General features: G+C 38.5%; 1 protein-coding gene across 2 annotated transcripts; it reads left to right on the top strand.

Moving 5' to 3' along the window:
- Positions 1–3,286: 3,286 nt before the first annotated feature.
- ddx47.S (DEAD-box helicase 47 S homeolog) lies at positions 3,287–14,633 on the top strand. 2 transcript variants are annotated; one of them, XM_041561591.1, is made up of 12 exons: positions 3,287–3,453; positions 6,322–6,415; positions 6,716–6,904; positions 7,114–7,185; positions 7,761–7,879; positions 8,639–8,710; positions 9,151–9,267; positions 10,180–10,326; positions 11,163–11,300; positions 11,802–11,872; positions 13,604–13,733; positions 14,199–14,633. In XM_041561591.1, exons 1-12 carry the CDS (start codon positions 3,322–3,324, stop codon positions 14,322–14,324), a joined length of 1,407 nt encoding a protein of 468 aa, XP_041417525.1. In that variant the 5' UTR covers positions 3,287–3,321; the 3' UTR covers positions 14,325–14,633. The 2 variants fall into 2 exon arrangements, with proteins under 2 accessions (XP_041417525.1, XP_041417526.1); XM_041561592.1 differs by lacking the exon at positions 11,163–11,300 and having other exon boundaries at positions 3,288–3,453.
- Positions 14,634–15,953: the final 1,320 nt, after the last annotated feature.

The raw sequence follows: 15,953 nt of genomic DNA, 5'->3' as shown, positions 1-15,953 counted from the left end.
GATGATGATGCAAATTATGGAAAGATCCGTTATCTGGAAAACCACAGGTCCCCAGCATTCTGGATAAAAGGTCCCATACCTGTATAAATATATAAAGGGTTCATATAATGATTATATACCAGTAGGTCTTTCCAGCTGACGCAAAGCCATCCATTCCGATTAGAAGAAAGGAGGTTCCGTCGAAATATTCGGAAGGGTTTTTTTACAGTGAGAGCTGTGAAGATGTGGCATTCTCTCATACAGGCTGATACATTAGATAGGGGTTGGATGGCTTTTTAGCAATTGAGGGAATAAAGGGTTATGGGAGATAGCTCATAGTACAATTGATTATTGATTGATAATTGATCCAGGGACTAGTCCGATTGTCATCTTGGAGTCCGGGAGGAATGTTTCCTCCTCTGAGGCAAATTGGAGAGGCTTCAAATGTTATTTTTTTTGCCTTCCTCTGAATCAACTAGCAGTTAGGAAGGTTATATATAGATTTAAATGGTTGAACTTGATGGAAGTGTGTCTTTTTTCAACCTAACTTACTATGTTACAATGTAGATATTTCCATCAAGTGTATTCAGCAACTGGTGGCAGTACCTGATTGTGTGGGGGTATAACACTGGGAAATGGAGTTGCCGAGCTTACAAAGTTTGTGTATTATCTACTTCGATTCTTCGAATTACAATTTATGGATTTAGTCATATTTAGTCACATTACAGAAGGCACTGGGACGGATTGGAGCTGCAACTGTAAAACTGTCAATTTAGTGTAAAGTCTGTCAATATGTAGATACAAGAGCAGTGTGTTTCCTGCTGTAGATCAATGTTTTGTTTTTTTTTACTAATTCACCTTCTAGCAATAGCCTTTAATGCATTTAAAGCCACATAAGGATCCTACATTTAGGCTAGATATATATATATATATATTCTAAATAATTTTTTCACAAAAGCCTGTTAAATTCTGTCTCAGTTGTATTTTACTCTCTTGTCAACCGGCGAACGTCCATGTTGCATCGTTTTTTTTTCTCATGCAAGTTTTTTTGCCCACTGGCATGTTTTTTTACAATTGCTACCAACCCAACAATGAGTGGATAATAAATCTGTCCCTAAGTATTTATATGTGTGTAAATCAAGCCAGTGCTGCTTCTCCACAATGAGCTCTGGCATCTAAATTATCCTGACAGCTTCTTGCTCACAAGCAACTCTTTACTCCAGCTCTTTTCAGAGTCTCTCCCCCTGCACCATACAACTCTTTACTACAATTTACAATTGGTCCTTTGGTTGAATTTGCTCCAAAAGTTTCTCCATATTTGATTAGTACAACTAAACGGAGTAAAATTGGTTTGTATATCCGATACCAAAGTCATAAATTACTATATGAACAACGTTAATAACAGAGAGCTGTTACATATAAAACACTCCTGTGCCCCTACCCCTACTCTCTTCCAAATGAGTCGGTGATACAACTTCATGTTTTGGGTTCTAGTGGCAACCAGGAAAAGCTAGAAGAGGCAGCCTTGCTTATTCACTGCATTTCTGCTCTTTTGAGGTTTTTTGGAGGATAAAAACATATGGATGGGCATTAAGAACCCATATATTATCCTTTATCTCTCCTACTATTTGTTAGCCTGTAATATCTGGGCTATAATGAGGAGACAGAACTATGGGATAGGGGCCTCCACTTATATTTACCCACAGAGTTGATACAAAATTTAATTTGATCTGGAATGCTGAAAAAAGCCCTCTCCTATTTAGGCTGAAACTAGGGGTAGGCAACAGGCATGTACATCTTCTACCACCTTCCCCTAGTCTGGGCCCTTGTGTCACCCACCTCTTGCAGCTCTTACATCCTTTGCAGTCACCAGTGATAGCCGGAACAGATGGTCATAACAAAGATGTGTTCTTCCTATCATGTGTGCACTAGGGGGAGCCAACGTAGCCAGTCGGGTTGCCTAGGTCACCCGACAAACTTGGTCCAGCAATGTCTCCTATTCACAATCCTATCCCGACTAAATTACTGTAACCTTCTACTAACTGGCCTCCCTAACTCCCATCTTTCCCCTCTAGTCTAAATTAAAATGCTGCCATTCTCCTCCTCTCATCGAAAAGGGTACAGGCCCCTTCCTTGCATAAGTCTTTATCGTGGCTTCCCATAAAACAAAGAATGACTCCTCCTCCACTCCTTTTCGCCTAACTAAATCTCTTCTATTGTTTCTCTGTATGTTCCTGGCTGAATCGTCCGCTCCTCTCAGAGCAACTGCTTGCTTGCACCCCCACTACTACTGCTGTTTCCCTTCTATCTTGCTGCTCCTTATATTTGGAATGCCATTCCTGAATTTCCTGAATCCGCCCTCAATGCCTTCAGAACTAAACTCAAAGACTACCTCCTATAGCACTTGCATAACACCTAAACTCGGATCTGGCACTTACTGTATATAGCAGTGTCAGGCAGGAACCTCCATCCTTGTGTCTCCTTGACCCCGAGCACTTAATATGTATTGTAACTATACCTTATATTTATGTGTATTATATTTTTATACTTATTTGTGCTTATTATTGTAATAACCCCGTTTTTTCTACTAATTTATTGTTCTGTTGTACATTGCTTTGCCCTCAAGGATCGCTATACAAATAAAAATATACATACATTTATATAATGTACAAACTGGAAAACTGCTGAATATAAATCTAAATAACTTAATAACATACACACACACACACAATAAAAAATGAAATGCAATTGCAGAAAGTCTCAGAATATCACTCTCTACATTATAATCAAAGTTAATTTAAAGATAAACAACCCCTTTAATATTTTTTTAAATGCACATTTGCCCATTGCATGGGGTTATTGCCACATATGAGCCCTGTCCTTAAGGTTAGATTTTATTACTACAGTTTATGTTGTACGAGGGCATTTGCAGCCAGACCTTTCAGCTGCTTGGCTAAGTATCTATACTGCTATATGGCATGAGTGACAGTAACACAGAGCAGTTCATTTACTGAGGGTTCAATAAAGGGCTAAATGGCTGCAACTAAGCAGATAATATTTGTAATATTAATAAAACTGAGTTGCTTTGATATTTGCCCTAAAACCTACTGATTGTTCACTATATGCATAATGCACCCCTCCCCAGTGCAATGACTTCAAAGAACCCATTTAGTCCCCATCTCCCATACACAAACTTTTTATATTTCATAGCAGCCAATAACCCCAAGTACAGGACTAACAAATCAATACAGGTGCGTAATACATCGCTATCTTCTCTTTCTGGGATGCTTCTGGGAGTTGTAGTTGAGAAGCTTCGGGAGGACAAACTGAAGGCCTCCCAGGATGTCGCCAGGACTACATTTCCCATCATGCCTCGAGCTTGACGTCACTTGTGCGCGCAGTATGGCGTCCCCGGAAGATGAACACGATGTGCTTGAGAACGCAGAAGAGGAGCAAAAAACTTTCCGAGATCTGGTGAGTTTATTATCTTATCAGTAAGGGTTTCATATTTGCAGAACTGCAATGTGTTTGTACTTTTACTTGTAAACATTTTCCTTTAACTGGCATCTTATTAAACAGGGAATAACGCATGTAAAATGTAAGGCTACAGGAGGCATCAGCAGACTTCCATCTATCTAGAATAGCACTGGCCATGTGTTATTTAACATAGGATCTATGTGGTCCCTGCCCCTAAGAGCTTACAATTAGACTGGGTTAAGGCCAATACATTCTGCCGGCTCAGCAGCTTATCAGAGTGTATGTGACCCTGACTGATCAATATTTCACTGCAAATCAGATCTTTATGGGGCATATTTGAATAATGTCAGGCTGAGAAGGAGATACATCAGCAGGTCTATGTAACACAAATATTGTTAATGATCAAGTTGGGTCACTCGCTAACACCAACATGGCTACATTCTTCTCCAGTGGGGGGTGAAACAATTTTGAAATGTGGACTGGAATTCAAAATTAGCCCTGGCATTCTAAGTACATAGAGGCACAAACAGACCCCTACCAGCCCAATAAACATTCTATGGCATCTTACAGCAGTCCCTGTGGCATTTGCCATAATCCACAGATTGACAGTCTGGCCTTGGGCTGTTGTTCGCTTATAAAAGAACACTTATCGGCCGATGGGGGGGGCGGTGACATAAAGGGGCGTGGTTATGATGTGGAGGGGGCTGGACACTGCAGGCAAATGCCTGAGGATGGGCTATGGAGCAACGATCCTTGAAGAGAAAATATAGGTGCCGGGTAAATTGGGTGCGGGCCAAGGGCTAATCTTAAAGGGCATGTAAAGGCAAAAAAAATAAAATCACATTTTAACTTTCTTTAATGAAAAAGAAACCTATCTCCAATATAACTACAAGGGGAAAGAAAGTGGAAGCACTCCAGGCTACCAAGAAAAGAATATCGCATTTAAATACAATGGAAGTACAACTGATTTATCCTATTAATCAATGCACATTCCCTGGTCCCCTGTCTCACAATAAATTCATTATATATGCAAGTGCATGTGTGTATAAAGACAAGGGTTTTTAGTTACAATGTTATGATCATAAAATTGGTAAGCCACCATACCACATCAAGGTAAACCCCATACGGTGGTCCCTAACTGTTTACCTCTGGTCAATAGTATAAAAGCAGTAGTCCTTGGGATCAAAAAAACAAACTCAAGGTCAGGAGACATTGATCCCAAGAACTGCTGCTTTTATATTATTGACCAGAGGTAAACAGTTAGGGACCACCGTATGGGGTTTACCTTGACGTGGTATGGTGGCTTACCAATTTTATGATCATAACATTGTAACTAAAAACCCTTGTCTTTATACACACATGCACTTGGTTTATTGTGAGACAGGGGACCAGGGACTGTGCATTGATTAATAGGATAAATCAGTTGCACTTCCATTGTATTTAAACGTGATATTTTTTACTTGGTAGCCTGGAGTGCTTCCACTTTCTTTCCCCTTATAGTTGCTATCTCCAATATACTTTGATTAAAAAATGGGTACCGTTTCTATAAGAAACTTGACTGTATGCAGTGAAATTCTCCCTTCATTTACTGCTGTGGATAGGAATTGTCAAACGGTCCCTAACTGCTCTGCAGGGAAACAATCATACTTATGAACAGCAGGGGGAGCCCCCGCCTTACTTCCCAGCCATTCAGAACTGAAGCAGCTTTGTTTGTTTCCGCGTAGAGCAGTCTGCGATTGTGTAGAGATTTGTATTGGATTTTATTTTTGCCTTTACATCCCCTTTACTGTTTCCAACTCCAACTGCAGGGACAAAGATCACGGAGCCAGATTTAAACAGATCAACTGGGATTCTATTTGAAGGATTATTTTGCTGCAGCCACTGGTTCTGCAGAGTTGGAGAAAGTTTGTATTAATCAATACAAAAACTATAAAATTCACATTAGATTCCATGACAACACAGGACCCAGTGCAGTCTGAATATTCTGATTATTTATCAGTCTTGCTGTATCGGCTTCTGGCAGATATTATTTGACCTGTGCTGTTTTGATAATTTATGACATTCCCTAAGCAGCCCAGACCACACTGAGCATGTGCAACGTTCTTGGTCTTGCAAAGATGTTTAACAAAGTTACAAGATGGTGACCCCCTGTGGCTAATTTTGAAAGCATGAATCATTTGTTTTATTAGGCTTGTGGTGCAGCAAGTTCATGTTTATGTGTAGTATACAAAATACAGCATTTCTAGCATTATTCTATTTTAGACTTTACTTCCCCTTTAAGGGTACATCGCCGGTAAATTTGTAATCCTGGCCTTGGCAGGTGTTTTACCGGCTAGGCCGGTAAAATACCGGCCAGGTGGGAACCCTAGCTGTTGTCTGAGGCTACTTAATAGATGTTACAGTAGTCTGCGTGTGAGGGCATAGAATAACGAATTGGTGTTTTATTAGAAAATACAGAGAGAAAGGGACAGAGCTTTGCGACATTATCAGGAAAATGTAATGTTTTTTGTAGTGCTGTTAATATTACTATGGAAAAAAAGGGGGTAAGTCAAAGATTGCCCCAGGCAGTGGACTGAATCTGCTGGTGTAATGAGCATGCCATCAGCAGGAATTGTTTAAAAAGGGGGGGAGTATGGTCAGGTTTGGGCAGAGACAGTCCGCTAGATCCAGTTTAGCACTACAGCAAGTTGAATATGGTTGACCAACTTCCACCGTAATGTCTGACCATAACTGCATTTTGAGGACAGCTTAGTGATCAGTGTCTAGTACAGTTTTATTGGTGCCAACTAAATATTCTGTCATCCTTTGGCTGCTATGAGTTGGATTCTTTTTATATGTCATTATTTATATGTGTTCTTGTTTTAGGGAGTCACAGATGTGTTATGTGAGGCCTGTGAGCAGCTGGGATGGAAGCAGCCTACCAAGATCCAGATTGAGGCAATTCCCATGGCCCTGCAAGGTGAGCGATCACTGCATACTTATAAGTGCATACTATATCAGCATACTATATTGTATAGTATATAAAATGTTACAGCATTGTATATGTCACAGTCTGTTTACTGTAAGTTTTAGGAGCTCACAAATAAATCATTAAATATGAAAAGTAAATAACTTACTTAATACAAATATTACCTACAAATTCCAAGGTTTGTTCTACTAACCTATTTAAAGCAACTAAAGTCTATTGGTTTAATATTATATGAATGTATAGGTTTTCCTGTGCTATAAGACTTCATATGTCTTCTTTCTTCTCTCTAAGGTCGGGATATCATAGGTCTTGCTGAGACTGGGTCAGGAAAAACAGGAGCTTTTGCTTTGCCAATACTACAGACTCTACTTGAAAGTCCCCAGCGACTGTATGCCTTGGTTCTCACCCCAACCAGAGAGTTAGCCTTCCAGATCTCAGAGCAGTTTGAAGCTATTGGTTCCTCCATTGGAGTTAAAAGTGGTATGTATCGGGTTGTGAGTAAAAATAAAGGGGGTTATGTAATATAAGGTACAAAGTTCGCTACAGTTCTTATTTCCTGGTAACGTGTTTGAAAGCAAAGTGTATGGTTGCTATGGGTTTCTGTACTTGGGCGGTCTTGTTTGCTGTAGGCCTTATTATGTTTGTTGGCTTTTCACTGGATGTTGCTAATACAGTATCATTTCTTTCAGCTGTTATCGTTGGTGGTATTGATATGATGTCACAGTCCTTGGCACTGGCAAAGAAGCCTCATGTAGTCATTGGTAAGGATTAACCATCAGAGCAATCTTGCATTTAACCGATAATTGACTTTACCAGAAACATTTGTTGCTTAGATTGTGGCTGTCTAGCTTTGAGTAAAATACAATAAATAATTCAGTGAACGTGTAACAGCATTGTTAAGGGAAAAAAAGTCAAATAGGTCCCCAGAACTGGCACTCTCACCAGCTGTAGCAGAAACACCTACCATGACTACCCTGTACCCATGGTGAAAATGCAAAGTTGTGCATTGTGATCCACGGCTAGCCACTTGACTCCTAGTCCTACACTTTCTAGCAGCAATCAAGCATGTGCACTTGAAGACATGTTTTTGCTGCTGGTCAACAATCACAAGAGCAGAGAACCAGAAGTGTAGCGGTAATCCATGGCACCTTTCAACTGTGCTGCAAAACGCTGGAGCAGGCTTTTCCTGGGGCTGTCTTTGTTGTGGTTTAGGAGAGAGGTTGGGGTTAAGTGCAGAGGAGCCCTGGTTAAACTTTATCTTTTGTTCTTTTTTTGATGCCTGAATTACCAAAACCCAAAAATAACAGTTTGAGCTGATCTACTTTTGTATCATTAGCCACCCCTGGGCGCCTTATTGACCACCTAGAGAACACAAAAGGGTTTAATCTTCGAGCTCTGAAGTATCTGGTCATGGATGAGGCTGACCGTATCCTCAACATGGATTTTGAGACAGAGGTGAGGTGTCTGTTCTAGTCTTTAAGCTCCAAAGACATGGAGTCTACATGTGGGTGAATACCTATAAATGCAATATGTATGTTTTATACACGTTATTATGCACTTACATTGTTTGCCAATTTACAAAAAAAAAGTTTTTTTGTTTGTACTGCCTTTTGAAGCAACAAATAAGTGTTATAGACTTTGTTGAGCTTTAGTTCGGTTTTTAAGGTGAATTCAAAATGCTTCCTAATGGATGAAATGCATGCCCATGGGTAGGATTCCTTAGTGAACAGTGCAGTTACTTTTTCTGCAAATAAGCTTTCAAAATCGTTTGCATCAAATATATTCATGTAGGACAAATTTTAAACAATTTCAGCTTTAATTAGTTGGGAGGATTTGTTTTCTTTGGTTTTAAACATTTTTAAAGAAGATAAGCACTCTCAATCTAACCCTAAATAGCCTTTAGGCTACCTCGTTCATTCATACCTCCTTAGGAACTGATCCTCTGTGATTTAAAAGGATACTGTTATGGCATACACCCCCCCCCCCCCAATAATGGAGTTTGTAAAAAGTTCCTTGAATTAAAATATAACAAAATGTTTTCCCCAGTTGAAACTTCTAAACAAATTTTGCGTTGTGAAGTCATATTTTGGGTGGATTCCTTCACCTTTTAAAAAACAGGGATAGTTGATTGCTTTTTATGTATATTTTAATGCAATTTCTGCATTAGTGTATGTATATGTACTTAATTAAGTTATTGTAATTCTCTTATAAAAGGTGGACAAGATCCTTAAAGTTATACCTCGAGACCGAAAGACGTTTCTGTTTTCTGCCACAATGACCAAAAAGGTAAGAAGTTAGACGTAAGCTGCTATTTCAGAGATGCTAGTTTTTTTTATTTGTTTCAGCCTAGTTGTCTAAGATGTGCTTTTTAGATAATAAAGCTGCTGCATTCTCCGCTAGAGTGACCTGGAACCCAACTTTTTCCCACTAATTAATTTTGGCCTAACAAACAAATTTGGATGGCTGTAACATCAACAAAATGTATTGCTTTGGGGGGTGTACTATCCCAGTATATTGGGTCCTGTTAATGGCACTGCGATAGCGAATAGGGTTCAATGTGTCTTAGTATCTCTGTAACTGTGTAAGACATGAGTTATTGAGATTGTGGACAGTCCAGGGGTTAAAATTACCGTACTTGTGTACGAATCAGAAGGTGCATCTGCTCAGTTTCCTAAAACCTCGGCACATCGTGCAATATAAATTTGTCTTTTTGTGATGCTCTCCAGGTACAAAAGTTAGAACGTGCAGCTCTGAAAGACCCAGTAAAATGTGCTGTTTCTTCCAAATATCAGACTGTGGAAAAGCTGCAGCAGTTTTATGTTTTCATTCCTTCAAAATTCAAGGTAAGATTCAGCAGTTACAGTAGTTGGTCAGAATATATTTCACATTATTTTAGTGCAAAGATTATTTGAAGTATAAGGAAACTGTGAAAATAATATGCTGAAATCTATATTAATTCTTTAAAAGCAGGTTTAAAACTAATATTTTTGTGTGTTTGCTACTGGTCTCCTGTACCATGCTCTTCTCCAGGTAAATTTTACTAATAGCAAGTACAAGTAGTGTTCATTTTGGAGACTTGCTGCTTTGTGCTATTTTGTTTTAGTGTTGGCATATAATAAACATAATTGGGAGACCATGATTTTGTAGCAAAACTGTTTAGAAGACATACTGGGGAAGAGCACCAATAAGGATAAAAATCCACATCTTGCAATGTAACTTTGTTCCTTAAACTGTTATTGCATTGAGAATTTTAATTGTGCACTCTTTAAGAAGTGCTTGAAGGTGTCGTTATTTTTTGGAGCAAACATAACGACTTTTTCAGTAAGAAGTTTTATTACATTCACTACACATTGGCCCAAACTATAAAATTCGCAAACCTTCTCCCCCTGTCAGAAGAACTGTTTCTGGGTTTGCAAAAGCTATATTAAATGCGCGCAAATCGAAATTTGTTCGCACAGAGGCATAACTTTTTGCATTGGGAACATTTTTTCAGTTACCGACTTTTATTAAATTACCCCAATGGTGGTTATTTGATAAAAGGTGTATAGTTCCAAAACTTTGATTATGGGCAAAAGAAATGGTCCTGAAGAGTGCTATTGCCCCTAATACAGATGCACACCTCTGATACTGTAGTAAAGTACTGTCTGTTACTCACCCACAGTACATTACAAAAATGTTATATTAATGGCAGTTGAAAATAACTGTGGTTGTTTCCCAACACTCTCACCCTCCATATCTTATTATATTCTTCCCAGGACAGCTATTTAGTGTACATCCTGAATGAGCTGGCGGGCAATTCCTTCATGATATTCTGCAGCACCTGTAACAACACTCAGAGAGTGGCCTTGTTACTGCGGAACCTGGGTTTCACTGCCATCCCTCTACATGGGCAAATGAGTCAGGTATGTTTATCCTGGTATTCAGCTTAAAAAAGGTTTACTTTCAGGTCACAAACAAGGTGATGTAACAACATAGTCTCCCTCCTTCTAGTGCCAAGGCATTGTGGTTTTCTTTCTTGTAAACCTCTGAATAATAAGGGGCCGATTCACTAACTTCGAGTGAAGGATTCGAAGTAAAAAAACTTCGAATTTCGAAGTGTTTTTTGGGCTACTTCGACCATCGAATGGGCTACTACGACCGTCGACTACGACTTCGAAACGAACTAGTCGAACTAAAAATCGTTCGACCATTCGATAGTCGAAGTACTGTCTCTTTAAGAAAAAACTTCGACCCCCTAGTTCGCCATCTAAAAGCTACCGAACTCAATGTTAGCCTATGGGTAAGGTCCCCATAGGCTTTACTAAATTTTTTTGATCGAAGGATATTCCTTCGATCGTTGGATTAAAATCCTTCGAATCGTTCGATTCGAAGGATTTTATCGTTCGATCGAAGGAATAATCCTTCGATCGGACTATTTGAGCTAAAATCCCTCGACTTCGATATTCGAAGTCGAAAGATTTTAATTCCCAGTCGAATATCGAGGGTTAATTAACCCTCGATATTCGACCCTTTGTGAATCGGTCCCGCAAATGTAGTTTTTTCCTTTTGAAAATAATTAATTTCTACACCCTAAAAAGCAAATGGAAGAGCTTTTGCCAGAACCCTTTTGCCCTCCAAACATTATTTCCTATGTCGGACACAGTGTATTGTATGAAGATTGTTTGTTTACCCCTTTGTTTGAACTTCTACTTACCCACAAGTTTGAACTACCTGTTGTAATATTTGATATTTCCTTCAGAACAAGCGACTGGGCGCTCTCAATAAGTTTAAAGCAAAGTCTCGATCCATCCTTCTTGCCACAGATGTTGCTAGCCGTGGTCTTGACATCCCTCATGTAGACGTTGTTGTAAACTTTGACATCCCCACCCATTCAAAGGTGAGACCATACTGGGGTCCTTCTCTTGAATGCTGCCTTGGGCAGGACATAAGTAATATTACAGCATATAGCAGAAGGCAGGTGTCTCTGAAGACTTTAGAAAGCAGTGCCCCCTTACTGCAAGCTTTATACAGTGCTGAGTGGACTCTGTGGCCCTTTGCAACTAACCACCAAAAAAAGAATGAATAACCACTTAAATGGTTTCCTGTGGGCAGACTAGCTGTATACTCTAAAGTTTTTAGAGTAAATCTCTGTATAAGTGGGTGGAAGAACAGAGTACAGTGAGACCTAATTTTTCCATCCCCTGATTTGTTTTCCCTCACTTTACATGTTTTTTTTTTTTTTTATGGTCCCACCGATATATTATGTATGATACGTTCCCTGGTTTTCCTGGATTTTACACCGTTTTTTTTTTTATGGTCCCCTGAAAAACATTAAATGGGTGTTTTTACTGTATGTAAAGTGGTTATTTCAAATAATGCCATTTTGTGCCTGTAACAGGATTACATACACAGAGTGGGAAGGACAGCACGTGCAGGGAGATCTGGAAAAGCAATCACTTTTGTTTCCCAGTAAGTTTTCTTTTCTGTTGTTTTGAAATATAAAATTATATTCTTATTTTCCGGCTAGTAGACTCCATGCTAATATGGCAAGATTCCTTGGGCACAAACAGTACTTTTAAATTCATGGTATTCTAATGATGGAAGCATAATATACATCTGTAGTTACCATTTCCAGACCTGTGACCAAAAGGCATAAAAGTTGCCATTGATGGAAATAAACCCAACAATTGTATTGTATTCTTATTGCATATCAATTTGCGTATTTTTGTGTGTTTTTATAAAAGTAATAATGCTGTCCAGCAGGCAAAACCAGTAACCTCTATTTGTAATCAAAAGCACAACTTTAACCAAGGTACAGTAACCCTAAGCAACCCATAAGATGTTTACTTTTAAACAAGTGACCAGTAAATGCTGTCAGCTGGTTGGTTGCAAACCTGTAGAAAGCTCTTTTATTACATAAAACCATAATACTGTAAATATCTCATCTTTAGAATATAAAGTTCAACTGAATACATAGGAGTACATTATGGTATATAAGATGACAAATTCTGGATAAACATTTTTAGAAATGGTTCTGTTATTTAGGTCAATTTTAGTCATGCATATAAAGAATGACACAGATTTAACCCTTCACTTCTAACACAACTCAATTATTATTGCCATGCATTTGTAATGCTCCAACATGTACCTTAGCACTGTGTTTAAACAAGTTTGTTGTAACGTACTGCTTTAAATATAAAGTCTTATGTATGGAGTTTACCTATCCACCTAGGCTTGAAATGCACCGCAGCCTTCTTAGTTCAATCATCCCTAGATGTCCATATATATATTTTTACAAAGGTAAAGATTGGTAATTCTTTTGGGTTTAAAAAGCAAATCCTCTCACCCTAGAATAAGTCTATTCAAATTGGTGTTCCTCCCTAAATTTCTGTATGTCCTGCACAATTCCCCAACTACACCCAGATCCCAATGGTTCTAATATATATACAAGCTCCTCAGGAGGTTTATATGGGCAGGAGACCGCCCACGCCTAAACTTTAGAACCTTGCAAGCCCCAATCACCAAAGGGGGTCTAGCCCTCCCAAACTTGAAACTGTACTTTCTGGCAAGCCAGCTAACTTACTCCCACTGGTGGCTTGTTCCCTACAAGGACAACATGTCGACAATTCTAGAAGTCAACATAGTGGGCTCCCTAGAGGCACTAGCCAGCCTGCCAGAAATCAATTCTCTCCTAAAGTGCAGGCACAAGTCACATGACCAGGGGCAGCTGGGAAATTGACAAAATGTCTAGCCCCATGTCAGATTTTAAAATTGAATATAAAAAAATCTGTTTGCTCTTTTGAGAAATGGATTTCAGTGCAGAATTCTGCTGGAGTAGCACTATTAACTGATGCGTTTTGAAAAAAACATGTTTTCTGATGACAGGATCCCTTTAAGTGTGTAGCTGCTTCTTTTATTTATGATACTTTGGGAGTTTTTTCATGTGCCAGCACTTTATCCTTGCCACTCCATACACAACCATCCACATCGATGAGCCATGGAGGTGGCCTTTTTGGCAAAATACTCTGTATTCTAGTTGCTGCTGCTTTACTGGATGTTTTGGTAAAAAAAAGCAAATGTGTCATCATAAGGAATGTTGGTCTGAAAAAACACCTGACCTCTTTATAATGAATACATGTTCTTTCGATTCATGTTGTGTTGCGGAACCTGTAACATTAATTGCTCATGCCCCTTAATTAGGTATGATGTGGAGCTGTTTCAGAGAATCGAACACTTGATTGGGAAGAAGCTTCCAGAATTTCCCACACAGGAAGAGGAAGTGATGATGCTTAATGAAAGAGTGTCTGAGGCACAGAGATTTGCACGAATTGTAAGTGTGTCTCACTGTTTGCATTGACCAAGGGTGCACCTCTGACCCCCAAGAAAGTTTACAGAGTACTGAACTGGATTGCACTGAGAATGTCACAAGTCACTGCATGTCTGTATATGAAATATGCCAAAGTAGGTGAAACCTTAAAAGCCTCCTTGCCATGCTTATGTCTGCTGATCCTGCGATGGCCATTCTTCAATCAGTACTGGTTTTATTATTGAGCAGCTGTAGCTTTTTGCCTGAAAGTATATTCTAGAATGTTGCTTTTAGTGGCAGTAGCGAATTTATATGTCTGGCCCAGGATGATATTGGCATTCAGCAGTATTTCACCTGCCTTGTGTTTCAGCAAATCTTGAGGCTTTTTATGTTTAAAGAGAAAATACTTTCACTAAAATATCAGTTTTTCTTATGCATTCTAGCATTTTTGGCAAAGAAAAATATTGTTTTTTCCTTTCTGCATTTCAGGAACTCCGAGAACACGGAGAGAAGAAAAAGCGTCCACGGGATAATGCCGATGATGATAAAGAGGGATCCTTGGGTGTAAGGAAAAAAGTGACAGGAGGCAAGTTCAAAAAGAAAAAAATCCACTGATACAAGACATTAAAGACTATACACTAAAAGAACATTAAGGATTCATGGACATCCAATCTGTAGCAAGGTTCTGTTGTTATCAGCAACCATGTGCAGCCTGTGTGTGTGCATATTGCATGGGTACAGGTTGTAACACAGATTAAATGCAATGCATAGTACTCTGTAAAAGCCAAAAGGATCCCAATATGTGCAGATGAAACTCCAAGCAAGCTTTTCTGTTCCAGAATGAAAGGCTGTAATTCCATAAAAATGCCTTCTCAGGACATTGACCTATTTCTTACCAATAATAAAATAAGTTCTGTTTCTAAACCACTGCAAAAATGCATTCTTCTTAGATTATATAATTTGCATCTAATATTTTTGGTGCAGGCTTAGATTGTTTACTCATTTTGAATGGCACAAATTATAAGAACTTGAAGCGTTTGGTGCAAAGTCAGAAAAGGGCATATTTTACCAAATGTTTATTGTGCCAGTTACTTCCTTATACGTTTATTTCCTTCAGCCCTGTCCGAACCAAATCCAAGAAATGCAGTGTTTTTATCCTGCCGTGGATCAGTCAGTTCTGTCTTACACATGCTGAAAAGGGGCCTCTTCCTCATCAGTTGTACTCTAATTAGTCCGTACAGTATGTACAGCAGAGATGGGTCACTTTTTTTATTTATTTTTTCTATCAAAATCAGAAAAGTTCTCATTATTTTCCGGAAACGAATGCAATGAAAAAGTCGCACAATTCAAATTGTCGCACAATTTTGTTTTTCCAGTATTTGCTTTTTTTTCTATTTTTTATTTGTAAATTAAGGGCCTTCGTGGTTGGCAGTTTGGTCAAATTTCTTTTATTTTTTTTATAAAAATAAGGGGGAAAAACATGTTATAATAAATACCCCTTAATATAACTGAATATAAAAAGAAACATGACATAGTACCATAGAAAGTGCTATATTAGGACGGAATCTGGACTTCTTTGTGCTTAGTAAAATGTAAACCTTGAAAACAAATTCAATTACATTTACAAAGAGTACTCTTCTAAAAACTTATGTAATTTACATTATTTTTTTTATCTTCCAAGATAAAATCTGTACTGCTGATTATTTAATTAATTTTGTACCAACAGCCCCACCGGGTGCTGGCTGGTTAGTTTTCTGTCTGTAATTCATTCTGGAGAGTGTTTTTTGGGGAAAAAAACTGCTTAGAAAAGGTATGAGAAAAGTAATCTGAACATTGCAACGTTACTACAGTTCTTTAGTCTTTTCACGTTGAGTGGCAGTCTGAAAACTGACCAGCAGGTGGAGCAGTTACTACAAAATTCAATAGCAGTTCATATTTTTACTTGGGCATTTAAAAAAAAAAAAAGTAATTGCAAAAGTGCTTAGAAGAGCAATTCTGTTTTAAAGCATTCCTTTAAATTGTGATAGGAATATTTGAAAAATTACATTCTCTGCAAGTCTGCCCATACCATACATACTTACCTTTGTTTTTTTTTTTAGTGTGCTAATTTTTCTCTTTGTATTTGTGTCAACCGAAAACTGTTCATTGGTAGGGTTGTCCTGTGCAACACTTAGCAGCTTACTAAATGGCACTTGGTGGTACATGGGAATAACAAGTTTATATACAGTGCTTATAAATATATAC

This window comes from Xenopus laevis, chromosome 4S (genome assembly GCF_017654675.1).
Source record: "Xenopus laevis strain J_2021 chromosome 4S, Xenopus_laevis_v10.1, whole genome shotgun sequence".
In the NCBI taxonomy this organism is placed as follows: domain Eukaryota; kingdom Metazoa; phylum Chordata; class Amphibia; order Anura; family Pipidae; genus Xenopus; species Xenopus laevis.
Note: the sequence above shows the minus strand (reverse complement) of the source record. Positions and strands in the feature narration are given on the sequence as shown.

Coding starts and splice junctions, on each gene's coding strand:
- ddx47.S (XM_041561591.1), top strand. CDS start 3,322: ATGTCGCCAGGACTACATTTCCCATCATGCCTCGAGCTTGACGTCACT. Junction 10,327..11,162: donor TACATGGGCAAATGAGTCAG/GTATGTTTATCC, acceptor TATTTCCTTCAG/AACAAGCGACTGGGCGCTCT. Junction 13,734..14,198: donor CACAGAGATTTGCACGAATT/GTAAGTGTGTCT, acceptor TCTGCATTTCAG/GAACTCCGAGAACACGGAGA.